Source organism: Rhineura floridana, chromosome 5 (assembly GCF_030035675.1).
Source record: "Rhineura floridana isolate rRhiFlo1 chromosome 5, rRhiFlo1.hap2, whole genome shotgun sequence".
NCBI classification, from domain to species: domain Eukaryota; kingdom Metazoa; phylum Chordata; class Lepidosauria; order Squamata; family Rhineuridae; genus Rhineura; species Rhineura floridana.
Window position 1 is genome coordinate 7,018,642 of NC_084484.1, and position 15,790 is coordinate 7,034,431.

The 15,790-nt window shown below is 45.2% G+C and overlaps 1 protein-coding gene across 1 annotated transcript in view; it reads left to right on the forward strand.

The window, feature by feature from the left end:
- Nucleotides 1-13,221, forward strand: part of LOC133386210 (vacuolar protein sorting-associated protein 16 homolog) — a 40,863-nt gene extending 27,642 nt beyond the window's left edge. Inside the window, exon 6 of the mRNA XM_061629932.1 lies at nucleotides 12,211-13,221. Within this exon, the coding sequence (XP_061485916.1) occupies nucleotides 12,211-12,279 (69 nt within the window). The 3' untranslated portion in view covers nucleotides 12,280-13,221. The remainder of the gene's footprint in view (nucleotides 1-12,210) is intronic.
- The last annotated feature ends 2,569 nt before the right edge of the window (nucleotides 13,222-15,790 follow it).

Sequence of the window (15,790 nt, forward strand, 5' to 3'; positions counted from 1 at the left end):
CGAAAAGAACCCCCAAACTACGAACCTGTTCTTTCAGGGGGAGTGTAACCCCATCCAGAACAGGATGAACATCCTCCATCTGAGCGGAAAAGGCACTCACCAACAGCATCTTAGTCTTGTCTGGATTGAGTTTCAGTTTATTAGCTCCCATCCAGTCCATTATCACGGTCAGGCAACGGTTCAGCACATCAACAGCCTCACCTGAAGCAGATGAAAAGGAGTAATGGAGTTGCATGTCATCAGCATACTGATGGCAACGCACTCCAAAACTCCGGATGACCGCACCCAGAGGCTTCATGTAGATGTTAAAAAGCATGGGGGACAGAACCAATCCCTGAGGGACTCCACAATGGAGAGTCCAGGGTATCGAGCAATGTTCCCCAAGCACTACCTTCTGGAGACGATCCGCCAAGTAGGAGCAGAGCCACTGCCAAGCAGTACCCCCAACTCCCAACTCCGCGAGTCTCTCCAGAAGGATACCATGGTCGATGGTATCAAAAGCAGCTGAGAGATCAAGGAGAATCAACAGAGTTACACTCCCCCTGTCCCTCTCCCGACAAAGGTCATCGTACAGGGCGACCAAGGCTGTTTCAGTGCCAAAACCGGGCCTAAAACCGGATTGAAACGGATCTAGATAATCGGTTTCATCCAAGAGCGCCTGGAGCTGGCTGGCAACCACCCGTTCCAAGACCTTGCCCAGAAATGGAACATTCGCTACCGGTCGATAGTTGTTCAAATTATCTGGGTCCAAGGACGACCTCTTCAAGAGAGGTCTCACTACAGCCTCCTTGAGACAACGAGGGACAACTCCTTCACTCAAGGAGGCATTGATCACTTCCTTGGCCCAGCCGGCAGTTCCAGCCCGGCTAGCTTTAACTAGCCAAGAAGGGCAAGGGTCGAGTATCGACGTGGTTGCACGCACCAGTCCAAGCATCTTATTATTGTTATTATTCAGTTTTTTTATATATTGCATTTTCCACAAATACACATGTGCTCAAAGCAGTTCACACAAACAGTCCGAATGCTGTAACACAGCAACACAGAATAAAAAGTACATCACTGTTACATTAAGAAAAAAATATATACATCTAAGTATACATGAGAATAAAGCTCAACAAAAAAGCCAAAGCAAAAATATTTGAAAACTAACCCCTAAGCTGATACAAAAACCTTTTCTATCCCCCTGACCCCCATAGCTCAAGCCAAGGGCCAGAAAATCTTCTGAAAAAAGCTGCATTTGAAGGCTTCCAGGGCTAGCGGGTGGGGCAAGGCAGGTGAAAGTAGCCCTCCTCTGATGATGAGATGCTGTCATCAGGGTTCACTGTCTCTTCTTCTGTTACAGAATTCTCACTGTCCACATCTTGACTTTTTGAAGTAGGAACTCCTTTCACTCTGATTGTCTCCAATCAGCAGGAAAAGACAAGAGAGCAAGTTAGACTCTTCTCGGCAGCTAACACACTCCCTTTTCACGCTGATTGGCTCATAGAACGCTGGAGACTTAGGGACCCTGCTGGGACCTGGCTCCCTAAAAAGTAAGGGATCTAAGTTCTCCTGAGACCCTGGATGACTACACCCCTGGTAGACATGCTACTGCCTAGTTGGCTACACTAATATCCTGGATTTCTAAATTGTTTTCTCTGGGCAGCAATCACTTCTCTATCAGGGAAGACTAAAAACAATTACTCTGGCAGCCCTTCTCCATTGTCTGAATCTAGAGAGAAAATGTTAGTGACACAGGCATGAAGAAAGACCCAAAAATGGCTTCAAAATGAACCAGGAAGTCTCTTCTCTGTTGTCTGGAAAAAGGACATCCGGGTTCATTTTGAAGCAGTTTTTAGATATTTCCTTAGGTTTGTTTGATTCTGACTTTTCCCCCTAGCACTCATCAGTCACAGCTGACCTCACTTACCTGATGCACCACTAAGGGTTAGGGTTAGGTTTTGGTCTATGAATTAGGCAGGCAAATGTTCCCTAATAAAATCCACTACAGGCTTTGGCCCACACAAAGTACCATAGCATGAGGAGTCCAGAGAGCAAGGTCAAGCTGATGTCAGGCACAAGAGGTCAGATCTGAGTCAAAACTTAATCCAGTGGCAGCATTAAGAGTCGGGGCCAGCACCTGAGGTGATCTAGTAGAGAACAGGTTTAGGAATAGGGAGCTGAATGGCATACGTTGTTTCAGCAACTGGCAGCCTTCAGCTGCCCTTTCTCTTGAGGAGTACCATTACTTTTGAGGAGGCCATTACTCTAGAGGTTTATGCTCTGTCATCAGTCATCTGCCTGGGCTTGGACATTCTGGCTCTGGTGCTCTAGAGGGCTAGGAAGTGACTTGACTGCCCCTTTTGACATAGCTGAGAGGCCTTCCCTGGTATTCCTTGGAGGCAGGCCTGGAGAAGGCCCTCCCAGCATACCGGGGTCTTCAGTGCTAACACAGGAGGACTCTGTGTGCTCATCTGTGTCTTTGGTCATTAGGAGGTCTGCATCTTCATTTGAGGATTTATTGTCAAGTGTTAGGATCCGATAGGACATTTGGCTAAAAACAGTGAAGGTGGTAGCAAACTCGTGTCTCACAATGCAATTGTGTCTAATGGTGCCTGCATATTTTGCTTCAGAGCTTTCATCCTAAAGGGTCTAGAGTTGTGTTTCTTCTTTTTTTGAAGAGCTTACAGTCTGGGCCCCTTGCTGGCTCTGGGCCCATTCAGATACACTTCCTGTGGCCCTACAGACCATTGGCCATACTGAACGGGTCTGATGGAGTCCATCAACTGGAGGCCATAGGTTCACCATCACAGAAGGTGTATTTGCAGTGTTTTGAAGTTGGCTCTTTCTCCTCCCTCTCAATCCACTAATTAGCTTGCTTCCTTGCAAGTTGCAAGCCTTTTACCTGTTCTGTCATTAAAGCAAATGCCTCCCCCTATCCATCTTCTTCATTTGCCTCTCCTGTTGGAAATGAGGATGGCCACATGCTCCTCTGGGTGTTAATGGATAAGATAAGATAAGATAAATTTTATTTTTAGGCCGCCTATCTGGCTGAGTGAACAGCCACTCTAGGCGGCGTACATAATTAAAATTTAAAATACACATACGAATACAATTATAATAATTATAACATCTACAAATTACCCATATCTGTACACTATAGAATAAAATTAACAAGGGATCCTGTATGCCCACTGAAACAGCCATGTTTTTAATCCTTGGCGGAAACCCACCAAGGAGGGGACATGGCGTAGGTCATATGGCAGAGAGTTTCAGAGGGTGGGGGCCACAACCGAGAATGCCCTCTCTCTGGTCCGCACCAGCCTAGCTGTTTTAACTGGTGGGACTGAGAGAAGGTCTTGAGAGGCTGATCTCGTTAGGCGGCATAATTGGTGATGCTGGAGGCGCTCCTTTAGATAAACTGGACTGAAACCGTGTAGGGCTTTAAAGGTTAATACCAACACCTTGAATTGGGCTCGGTAAACAACTGGTAGCCAGTGAAGGTCTTCAAGCACTGGGGTGATGTGGTCCCGCCGGCAGCTGTTCTTAATCAACCGTGCCGCCACATTCTGTACAAGTTGTAGTTTCCGGACCAACTTCAAGGGTAGCCCAACGTAGAGCGCATTACAGTAGTCTAAGCGAGAGGAGACCAGGGCAAGCACTACCCGCGGGAGTAGATGAACCGGAAGATAGGGTCGCAGCCTCTGTATCAGATGTAATTGATACCAAGCTGCCCAGCTCACTGCTGATACCTGAGCCTCCATGGACCAGCTGGGAGTCAAGAATGACCCCGAGGCTGCGAACCTGGTCCTTCAGGGGCAACCTGACCCCATTCAACACCAGGTCAATATCTCCTAGTCTTCTCTTGTCTCCCACAAGCAGTACCTCGGTCTTGTCGGGGTTCAGTTTCAGCCTGTTACCTCCCATCCATTCACTTCAGGCACTTGGAAATAGTCTCCACAGCCAACTCCGGTGAGGACTTGAATGAGAGATGGAGCTGGAATGCTGCCTTTCTGCAAGAAAGCATCTTACTGAGCCCAAATCCAGTTTGGGTTGGAAAGTGATTCCTATAGTATAATAGCGTAGCAGAATACTGAAGGAAGTGTGCCAAGCATCCAACCTCTTAAGCAGATTCTGCAGTTACTTTCAGTTAGATCCTAGGTGGTATTGGGAATGGGTGAGGAAGGGTACCTGTGAACAAGGTAACACTTTTGCCTGTTGGTGGGGCAACCCTTACCTTGCCCAATAAACCCTTGCCTTATTGGGAAGGGCCAGAGCTTAGTGGCTTTGTATGCAGAAAGTCCCAGGTTCAATCCTTGGCATCTCCTGGTAGGGCTAGGAGAACCTTCTGCCTGAAACCCTGGACAGCCAGTGCCAGTCAGTGTAGATTGGCCAATGGTCTGACTCAATATAAGGCAGCTACCTGTGTCCCTTGAAAGAGAAGAATTGTTTCTTATCTCTCTGGTGCAGCCAAACATATTTCTTTGAGAAACAAAACTGCAGTTTGTTCTCAGCGCACAAATTCAGACATGATTTTGGATCTGGTTGATTGAGTGGACAGAGATGATTCTTGTGGTGTGGCATGGTTCTCATTTGAAGCTGCTTCAGCAAGTCCCTGACTAGCCTTGTGTCCAGCCAGAACCTCGCCTCGCCCTACACCCCATTGGAATCTTGCCACACTAGAGAGCAGGAAATGTACCCACAGTTCCCAGTGGGATAGAAACTGTAGTGGGGAGAATGGGAAGAGACAGAGGATCAAATGATCACTCCTTCACCTTGCTGGTGAAAGCTCAGCAGGGTGTTGGGCGGCTGATTCACCTGCCTTTCGTTCTTCACCCTCCCAGCCTTAGGATAGCATCCAAAGACCCCAGGATCACGGCTGATCGAATGCCAGTCAAATACACATACTTTTTGGGTTTTTTTCCCCCTGATTTCCTAGATCAATTTACACATCCAAACTTTCTCAGAAGTTCAACAGAATGTTCTCTAAGGCTGAAACCCTATATGGAGTAAGCCTTATTTAACTCAGAGGGACTTAGAATCCTGTAGCAATTGTCTGCAAGCTTACCCAGGGTAAGTCTGTCCATTTCTGTTTCTGTCAGTTTCTCATTTTCCCAAACTTAAATCAGCCATTTTCATTAAAAAAAAAAAATCCTCATGGAAATTCATCCACATTTTGGTGCGAATTTCTCCTAAAATACAGATACAAAATGCAATGTGACCTAATACAAACCTTTTTGCGAAGAGGTTCCCCTAATATAAGGCATTCCGTGTATTATTTTCGCTATGGAACTGCACAGCAAAATTTTCAGTTAGTGTGAATTTTGAAGGATAATGTTTCAGACTGCATATTGCTTCACTAAGTGTGAATTAGGTAGAGTCTCATTTTTAAAAAAGAAGAAGAAGAAGAAGAAAGAAGCCCATGGAATGTAGATGTTGTCTTACACAGAATCCGACTAAGTGGTCCATGTAGCTCAGGGTCACCTCCACTGACTGGCAAAGGCTCTCCAGGGTTTCAGGTAGGAGATATTCCCAGCCTTACTTGGAGATACTGCCAAAGACTGTAGCTGGGACCTTCTGCATGTAAAGCGAATGCTGTGCTATGGAGCCACAGCTGTTCCCCTGGGAATGATATACTAAGGACTGGAAATGATATATTAAAGCATGTAGTCAGTGAGTGATCTTGTGGCATTATTGCCTATATGTTTCCTCCTTTCATTGCCTACATTTTTTAAAATCGAATTTCAAAATAAAAGTTCATGTTAAAATAAGAAGAGTGATTATTGTCTGTGACTCCACTGCCATCCTCTCAACCCCCAGTTCATTTTATATGCTGCTTTGCTGAGCGTGTATTAGCCTGCAAGCCTTTGACAGAGAGATTACTAAGCAAGGAAATATTGGACAAAAATAATGACAAAGAAAGGAATGAAATGACAGAAGAAGAAGATGCAAGGCATATGGACTGAGGCAGAAAAGCTTCACCCAGCACTGTGCATTTGAAGAGGGCGCCAAGTAAGGAGAGTGAGGGGTGTGGCCTCATGAAAGGTTGTGTGGCCAGGAGAGAGTTGGGAGGGCCAAATAAAAGAGGTCTGGAAAGCTGCATTGGCCTCCAGAACTGAGGTTCCACAGACCTAATCTCACACAAAACATGATGGCCCCTGGCCTTCCCAGGACTGAGAAAAACACTTGTCTAAATGTGGTGGTAGATTTCTTGGCCATATCCATCCTTGTCTTCGCAGCAGCATCAACCTTGCCTGAAATCATAGATTCTCTTGGGTGAATTTCTGTTTAAAGTCCAGCTTCCTGACAGCATGAATGCAACCTCAAAAGCCCAGTGCATCACACGATTTGGGGAAGTCATAATCACAGTGTGAATTCAATGCAATAATTTACATGTCGTAATTATGAGGGGGAAATATGTGCTCGTTTATTCTTCTGCAACTCGAGGGGGGATGCATTATTAGTATTTCTTAGGGTAGAATTTATCTTCTTAGAGTTCTAATTATGGATCTTAGTTTAGCAAATGCTGTTTGGATGACCAACAGCTTGGCAGAATGTTAATTTGGTCCCCATGATGCATAATAAAATTTCTGTAAGGGCCGCCAGAGCAGGAGCTGACATCTTCAAGTAACATATTTTGGAATAATTTGCTTTGGGATAATGAGCAGGCTTGCCTTTTCACCCCTTGGATGCTGCCCTTGCATGTAGTTCTGTTTCAGCATTGGGAGCACCACCTTGTGAAGCTCTCCCTATGCCCCACCCCCTCCCAGAGACCACACCGTCCTTGAGTTCTTTTGCGCAGCTGGAAGGTGTCTTTGAAAGGTGATAATCCCTCTTGGTTGCCTGGAAGGTGGATTGAGAGATCTGTGGGTGTTTGTGTGTGTGTGTAGTTGTAGAAACCTCAGTGTGGCTGAAATGTCATTGGCACTGGTTGCTAGTTCATTTCCAGGGCCAAACTAGTGTTTAAAGCCTAAATGCCAGCATCTGAAAGACTGCCTCCTTCCCCACAGAGCCCCTTGGATGTTAAGATCAGCAAAGGGGACTCTCTTGGTAGTTCCACCATCCTCAGAATCATAGAATAGTAGAGTTGGAAGGGGCTTATAAGGCCATCAAGTCCAACCCCCTGCTCAATACAGGAATCCAAATCAAAGCATTCCCGACAGATGGCTGTCCAGCTGCCTCTTGAATGCCTCCAGTGTTGGAGAGCCCACTACCTCTCTAGGTAATTGATTCCATTCTCGTGTGGCTCTAACAGTTAGGAAGTTTTTCCTGATGTCCAGTCAAAATCGGCTCAGGGGAGGGCATTCTCTGTGGCAACTCCTAAGTTGTGAAATTCCCTCCCCACAAAGGCACATCTGGTACTTTCATTGTACAGCTTTTGTCATATGCTGAAGAGGACACACCTCTACCTGGCCCTTGATTTTTATTTTTAGGACCCACTCTAATTGTGATTGTAATTTGTTTTTGTTGTTGTATTTTTCATCATTGTGACCTGTCCTGGGACCTTGTGGTGAAGGGTGGGTAATAAATCTAGTCATCATAATCATCACCTCCATCACCACCTACTGTACAAAGGTGAGAGTCACAGCAATAGCTCTGTCCACTTTTGCTTCTGGCCCCAGCAACCATTTGCAGGTGGCCCCCAGGAGGTCACACATGAGGTAGTGTGGCCCTCAGGCTGATAAAGGTTCCTCAGCTGTGGTGTAAAGCATATCTACACATGCTTGGCTGTATAGATCCAAGTGTTGGACTTCAGATATGAGCACAGATTTCCACTCGGCATGAAGCTCTTTGGATGCCTTTGGGCTAGTCACTCAGACTGGCCTATCTCACAGATGTGTTGTAAGGATAAAAGAGGTGTGTGTTTGGGGGTGTGCGGAGCATTATGTACACTGCCTGCAACTTCTTGAAGTGAGACATGAAGGCATGGAGGACATAGAGGTAATATATCTTTAGACACAAGCAAGAATTCACTGGTGGCAATTGCTGTCATTGACTGGTTCAGAGTTTCCCAACCTTTGTCATAATGACACCTGATTCCTGCTTGCACAGACACACATAATTGTGTCCTGGTTTACACAAGTCTTTCTCTATATATGAGCAGTCCGGACCATCCCCCAGTATGTTCTTTGACCAGTCTGTTCAAGGCTATGACCAGCTGCAATTCCTTTACTGCCACTCCAGTGGGAGAAGTAGTGGCTGGTAACCATGATGTGTGAGTCACATTATGCAATTATCCTGTCCATGGTGCCGTCCATAATAAACAGACATGCTTTGGGAGGCAGGAGTGGGGAGGCATTAAGGAAGCAAATGTGTGATGCAGCAATTCAGTATTCATTAATATGGTGCAAAGTAGGATCATAGAGAAATAAGCATTTAAAGAGGTTGCAGACAAGTTTCCTATGTATGGTCCCCTTTGTGTGCCTGAGCCAGGAGTGATCACCTGTAGAAAAGTTAAGTGTGGGTTGTTGTTTGATCATCTCAAAAAAGAAAAGAAAAGTGGGGCACACTTGTAAATGAAGGTAACACTTACTGGCTTGAATTTTGAAAGGGGTCCAAAGTAAAAGTGGGAGGTGGAAGGCAAAGCTGCCATCCTATTTTTTTTCAGTTTATGGTCAGGAGGTAAAGCTCAAGACATTCCTCCTGAGCTGGTCGATGCCATGTATGCTCATTTACAGTGATGGGAGCTTTCCCCTGCATATGCAAATTGCTAGAGTGTGTGTGATTTGTACTGGTGATACTAGTGACAGGTAAAGGGTTCAAGACCCCGACCTCCACACTAGGACCCCAATCCAGATCAGGGCTCCCATGCTGACCATTTGTGTTTAAAATGAACAGCAGCCCTTCGATTTGCTTTGGGATTATTGGGGGTTTCTTACACCTGCTCGGTGCTCCCTCTAACTTTGGGTCTGTGCGCCTGATTGGCATATTGCTTTGTCATGACAGTCAGGCAGTGCAGGCAGGGAGAGAAAAATAGGATAGGCTGCCCTAGTGGGCGTCCTGAGGCCATGTGCATGGTGTAGAGGTGCTGCTTAACCTATCTCGCATGGGCAACCAGCTTGAGGATCTGGGGAGGAGAGCATGGAGAGCGTCTTTTGTGCCCTGGAGGCTTCATCCTTCCTAATGCTGGATAGTGGTGGTGGTGGGGAGCAATCAGGTGCTAGGGATCTTTATTTGGTATAGTTAATCAAGCTGTGACCCCTTCTCCCCTTCCCCTTGCTGCCATCCGAAAAATCTTGGTCTTCTGTCTTCCATTCCTGGAGTGTGTGGGGCAACTTTTGCACCATCTACTATATAGCCAGTGGTGGCTCCATGTCAGTGGAGCAGTGAAATCCACTCTGAGTTTTAGTACCTTGGACAGCTCCTTGAAAGCTGGGGCTAAAACCTGGATTGGACTCACTACCCACTGACATCGGGGCCACCAGTCTTCACTGGCTAAAGGCTTGTCCTCACAGCTACCTAGCTGCTGAAGAACAGCAGCAACATTCAAGATGATGTCCACAGTCACTGGATGTGACTAGTATCTTTTAGGAAGGTTTTGTCCAGAATGGGGGGGGGGCAGTATGTGTGAAGGAAGTGCATCTTTGTTGAGGAAACCTCTTTGGGGATTTTGAGATTTCAACTGGCATTTCCTGTACATTTCCCCCCAAAACGTATATTTGCAGCCTGAGGACTAGAAGCTTACCTTTATTTTAAAGGTTGGAATTCTCAGGAAGTAGGTTCCTGTGCCCAGCACTACAGTTACCACTTCTACAGGACTACAGCATGCACACAGAACACACAGAAGCCTCAGCCAGTTCATTTGAGACAACCCTCCCAAGGCAGTTTACAATAAGAAAATGGCAAAACAAACTATAATGCCAGAGCCCTTAAAACAAGCCACCCCTCAACCCCCCCAACAGATGTACAGCAGTAGTAAGACCTACTTGCTGTCAAAATGTGGTCATGTGACCACCATGCACAAAACACATCACTTCCAGCCATGTGACTGAGCACATGGCATCTGTTTTGACAGCTGGTGATGTCACTGCCAGTCATGTGATGCTTGTTTTGATGATGTCCTCGAGCACATGGTGGCCACATGACCACATTTTGAAAGCAAGTATGTCCACTTACAGCGTTAGGCATTAAAATCAGTGAAACGCTTGGCAAAATAGCTGCCTAAAAATAACCAACAAGGGGGCCACAAAGTCATGTCCCAACTGAAAAAACCCTGCCCCACCCCAACCTAACCAAACAAGAACACAGGAAGCTGCCCTATACTGAGTTAGACCATTTCTCCATCTAGATCAGTATTGTCTACACTGACTGGCAGCTGCTCTCCAGGGTTTTAGGCAGCGAGACTCTCCCACCCCTACCTGGAGTTGCCAGGGGTTGAATCTGGGACCCTCTGTGTGGAAGGCAAACATACTGCCACTGCTCTGGCTTGTCCCCAGGCCCAGCCTCCAAGAGGTCTTCTGTATCTTTAAAAGTTGTGCAGGGGGAAGGGAGGATTCCACCTTGTGGTTTTTACCATTACAGTGTTGCAAGAACACCTGCACTTGGCTGATTTTCTCTTCTCCTAAAGATACAGGATCAGTCTCAGGCCCTGAACGTGGCAACCCTAACACACACACACTTCCCCAGCTCCTCAGGGTAGAGGATATATTTGCATCCTTTTAAACCAACCTGTTTGTTTCACGTGCCAGAACAGAGTTGTCTGAATATTAATTATGGTTTCAGCGAAGTTCATCGGTTGAACTTGGAGACTAAGAATCCTGCCTTCGCTTTCAGCCACCTGCTTAGATTGTCAGTGTTTATCTGCTTGAGTGAACTTAAATCAGTTGCTCCAAGCATATGTTAGTGCTCAGTATAGCCTGCCATTAGCGTATGTAGCCCAATACTAAAAAACAGAGGGGACTATCACTTTCAAGGTGATTTCTCCTATCAAGGACCCAGCATTCCCCGCCCCCTTTCAGGGCTCTTCTGTCTTCCCACCCCCTCCCCACTTCAGGGATCTCTCCAGATGCTTCCAGTTTGGACACAGAGCACACTGGCGTCCAACCCCTTGCAGTGTTCTGTTCTATTTATGCTACACTGGAATGATTAATGGTATTGTGCATTGTACCATTATCACCAGGTCACTGGTGACAACTAGATATATCATCTCAGGGGTTAATATACAGATAACAATTTTACCTACGTGAATAAAGACGAGGCTGGATGTTGGCAACCAAGAGGTCTTCTGTTCCTTTAAAAGTTGTGCAGGGGGAAGGGAGAATTCCACCTTGTGGTTTTTCCCATTACAGGGTTGCAAGAACACCTGCACTTGGCTGACTTTCTCTTCTCCTAAAGATACAGGATCAGTCTCAGGCCCTGAACCTGGCAACCCTACTTGAGAGGTGCAGTTGTGACTTCCTTCCTGGTCTTTGGATGACTGTTCAAGCCCACCGCTTCAGAAAAAAACATTGCTCAGAGTAGTTTGGGCCTCGTGATACTTGCTTGGTTGCTTTTTCAATTTCGCTTTCTCAAGTCTTATGTTCAGTTCTCCACATTTTCACATCAGTTTTGTGATTTTGTTTTAAAAAGTCCTCCTGCAAATTCTTCAGTATTTTAGTGTGAAATTCTCCTAATACACACATTACTGTATGCAATTTCCTCAAATATACACATTTTGGGGAGAAAAAGCCCTCCCTCTCTAATATAATGCAATTTTGTATGTTATTTTCACTAATATATGCATTTTTACCCTAGTATATACATTTTTGTAAAGATTGCTTGGCTAGAAAACTCCATTGCAAAGTTAAAGAAATGTGAATTTCCAAGAATGGCTGTGTTTTGGTTTGTGTGTTAATGCAGAAAGTGTGAATTAGGTAGATTCTCCTTTAAATGGGAACGGAATCAAATTTCCCTGCTTTGAGTCAGTTTTGAGGGCCTGCTAATAAAACAGGGCACAGTTTTGTTAGTTGTTCATCACTTCCTTATCTGCTGTGGTGTAGTTTAGAATATTAACTGTTTTTGAATGTGAATGTGAACCACCTTGCATAAAGGCGGGGGATAAATGTTTTAAGTGACATGATGAGAGCCCTAGTCAGTTGCCTGTCTTATTGCTTAATACTTGTGTTGTTTAATATGTGTGTTGTTGTTGTTGTCATTGTTGGAATGTTGTAATCTGTGCAGGTGAGGGCCCTTGGACTGGTTGACGTGGAAAGAGTTGTCCCAAGTGTTGAGAATGTTTCTCCTCTCTTTCAGATGCACACACAAGATCTGATCCTAGCTAACGTTTGTCTTGTACACCAGATCTCCAGATTGGCATTTTGAGAGAATATATTATTTGCATATTTTTTTCAGAAACTTTCCTACCCACTTTATGTGCTGTGGAATTCTCAAGGACTGACATCATTCCCAGAATGATTTTTTTAAAAAAGGTCTATTTCTCTGACCATCTACCTCTGTGCAAGGCAAGGATGCTGGAACCAGGTCGAGGGATATCATTTTAGCAAACAGCAGAGGAAATGGAAGAATACAAAAGAGTTTTTTTCAGTAATGGTGGCAGAGATGGGATCTGCTGGCTCGTGCCATTTCGAAAGCAGTCTATCAATGTCACATGTGGTATCAATTGGAGTTCATTCTTTGTCCACTATCCACTGCTTTGACTGATCCATTTTCCCCTTGAAAATAGGTTAATATTAATATCAATATTTTGAAAAGGAACTAATATTTTTAAAGGAAATATCTGTGTTTTTAAAGGAAAAAGAAATAAATGGAAAGGAAAGGCAGAAAGCAGCTTTCAGTGCCCCCCATCCCCAACCTTCTCCTAGGCAAGCTTAGAATCCTTAATGCGGGAGAGCTCTCAAGGGCTAGGTTTGCCTTTTAATCTCTATTATAGGCTTGGCTTGCTTACTCCCACTTGGATCTTGGGTTAAGGAGGGGTGTGTGTGGGAGAGAGAGAGAGAGAGAGATGTGCTGTGAGTAAAATCAATAAAAGAACAATATAGTTGAGGGAATATTCAAGGAAGGAAAATCCAGTGATGGGGAAAGCTGCTGACATTTGGAGCAAACAGGATCGCTCCGCAAAGATGGAGAATATGCAGACCATTGGAAAATCTGGTGCTAAAACCAAATCCAACAAAGTTCTTACCTATCCCTAGGTGGAGTCAGATACTCAGCAAGCTTTGAAGGCCCATTCTTAGATACATTTAAAGTTAAATTGCTAATCCAAAGTGTATTTTAAGAGCATATGTTTGATTGCTTTTTAAAAACGTGTCATAAAAATGATTGCAACAATATGTTGTTGTTATGTGCCTTCAGGAGCCAGTGTGGTGTAGTGGTGTTGGACTAAGACCTGGGAGACCAGGGTTTGAATCCCCACACAGCCATGAAGCTCACTGGGTGACTTTGAGCCAGTCACTGCCTCTCAGCCTCAGAGAATACTGCTCAGAGAATACAGAGAATAAACCACCTCTGAATACCGCTTACCATGAAAACCCTATTCATAGGATCGCCCATAAGTCGGCAGCCTTCCGTGTTCATATGTTCCAACTGCCCCTTTTTACCAGTTGTTGTTGTTATGTGTCTTCAAGTTGATTACGATTTATGGTGACCCTATGAATCAGCAACCGCCAATAGCATTTTTTCACTGTCCAACTTTTACATCCATACATAGAGATCGGGAATACCATGGTCTGAATGATCCTGACTTTAGCGTTCAGTGATACATCTTTGCATGTGAGGACCTTTTCTAGTTCTCTCATAGCTGCCGTGCCCAGTCCTAGCATCCAGAGTACAGGGGCTTAACGTATAGTTTATCACAACAGTAATTCAGTTTGTAAAACCAGTGAGCTGGGCAGTAGATGTTGTAGGCTACAACTCCCATCATTCCCCACTAGTGCTATCTGGGACTGATGGGAGTTGTAGTTCAAAATGTTTGGAGAGTGCCAGGTTAACAAAGACTGCTCTAGAGGAATTATCATCACATGTGATCTGAAAACAAGGGAGTGGGATGGGTGATGGTTAGCCTAGCCCTTCCCTCAGTAAATGAAACTCCTGTCCTGGGCTCTGTTTCACACCACCCTTTAACAAGCACTAGCTGTTGTCTAATCATGCTGCTTTAATGTTTAAACTGGTGCAGGGCTGAGGATGCACCTGCATTTTCAGAGAGAAAGAGAGAGTGCATGGCACAGCCCCCTTGGGACTACTCCGCTTCAGAATTAGGAATCTGATAAATGAATCCTTCTCCCATTTCTGGAATGCAGCTTTGTCTGGGAAAACAGGAGTGAGTTCTTTGTTGTTGTTTGGTGGTGGTGGGGATCCAGCTATAAAATCCACTGCATCTGCATTCTGAAGAGGTAGAGTCCAAGAGGACTGTATCACAGGCTCTTTCGGAATACATATTGTGAAGCTTTTGGGAGCGTTTAGAGCCAATCTATCATCTGGTTGCCCTAACGCTTGATCACAGTCACAGGCAGAGATGTTAGGAACATGGGAAGCCGATTCATACAGAGTTGGACCATTGATAAGTCCAGCTCAGTCTTGTCTCCACAGACTGCCAACTGCCCTCCAGGGTTTCAGGCAGGGATCTCTCCTGGCTCTAACTGGCAATGCTGCGGATTGAACCTTGGACCTCCTGCACTCAGTGTGTGTTCTGCCACTGAGCTACAGCCTGTTCCTCAATATACAAATGAAAGGAAGGCCATAAAATAGCTGCTCTGCCACTGAGCTTCCTTTCTGTTGAGAGGAGCCACCCTTCCCACATCTTGCGGTGTCTGGTATATCTTGGCTCAGATGTATGAAATGATGGCCTTCACCATAAATATGAGGCAAGCATTTCAGTCTTCAAAGTCTTCTCCAGCTTTTTTTTTAAAGGATCATGTGGGTGAGGATTTGGGGTGTAGGTTGGAGAGGGAAGACATTAGATTTCATCGAGTAGCTGATTGGGGTGTGTTGAAGTCCAAATCAATTTGGATTGGCTCAAATTAAGCTGGGTGGGACAGATACTATTATTTTCCCTGAAGGAATCCGGGGACCTGTAATTTACCCCTTGCAGAACTATAATTCACAGGGCTCTCAACAAACTACAGCTCCCAGGATTCTTTGGGGGGTGCTTTAAAAGTTCTTACACTCCTGTCTCCTATTCAAAAGCAAGCAAAACAAATCAACAAACCAAGATGGGAATATGAAATATGCTGCAGAGTCAGGGGAAATGCAAACAATATTCCGTCACAGGTTCCATGCTGGGGCAGGGTTTTACTGAGCCCCCACCGCAACCCACATTACTGGAAACATCCCAAGCAACAGAACATGACTGAAAAAAGGAAAGGAAAAAGAAATATGCAGGTGATCCCCTTGTCTCTGAAAGCAACGTACTTTGCCAGGCTCCTGTCTGGACTGAGACATCATTGTACATGTATTCACATACATGCACGGAAGGTGGATAAGGTGAAGGGCAGGCAGGGACGCTGAGAGCAAGAAAGAGACAGCAGTTTTCTTGCTTGCTGTTTTGCTCCCCTGGTGTCCCTTGATTGCCTGATTGATATTTCTGACACATTTTCCAATGACTGAATTCTCAAAGTTCAATGGTTTGCCCAATGAAATAAGACCCTTTGGTAAGCATTTCTTTTTGAACGTTTCATGCCCGCGTCGCTGCTGGTTACCACGTCATCATATTCCTCTTTCTTGGTGCCGCTGCTGGTGATCAAGTCCTGTATATTTTCAGCTGTTTGTTCACATTATAAATCCTGCAGGCTTTAAGCTCTGCCAGGTACTCCTGGTGTAATTTACCTTTTGGAGCTGAGTCAGGGATAAAGGTGTGTTAAGTCAACACAAATAATCA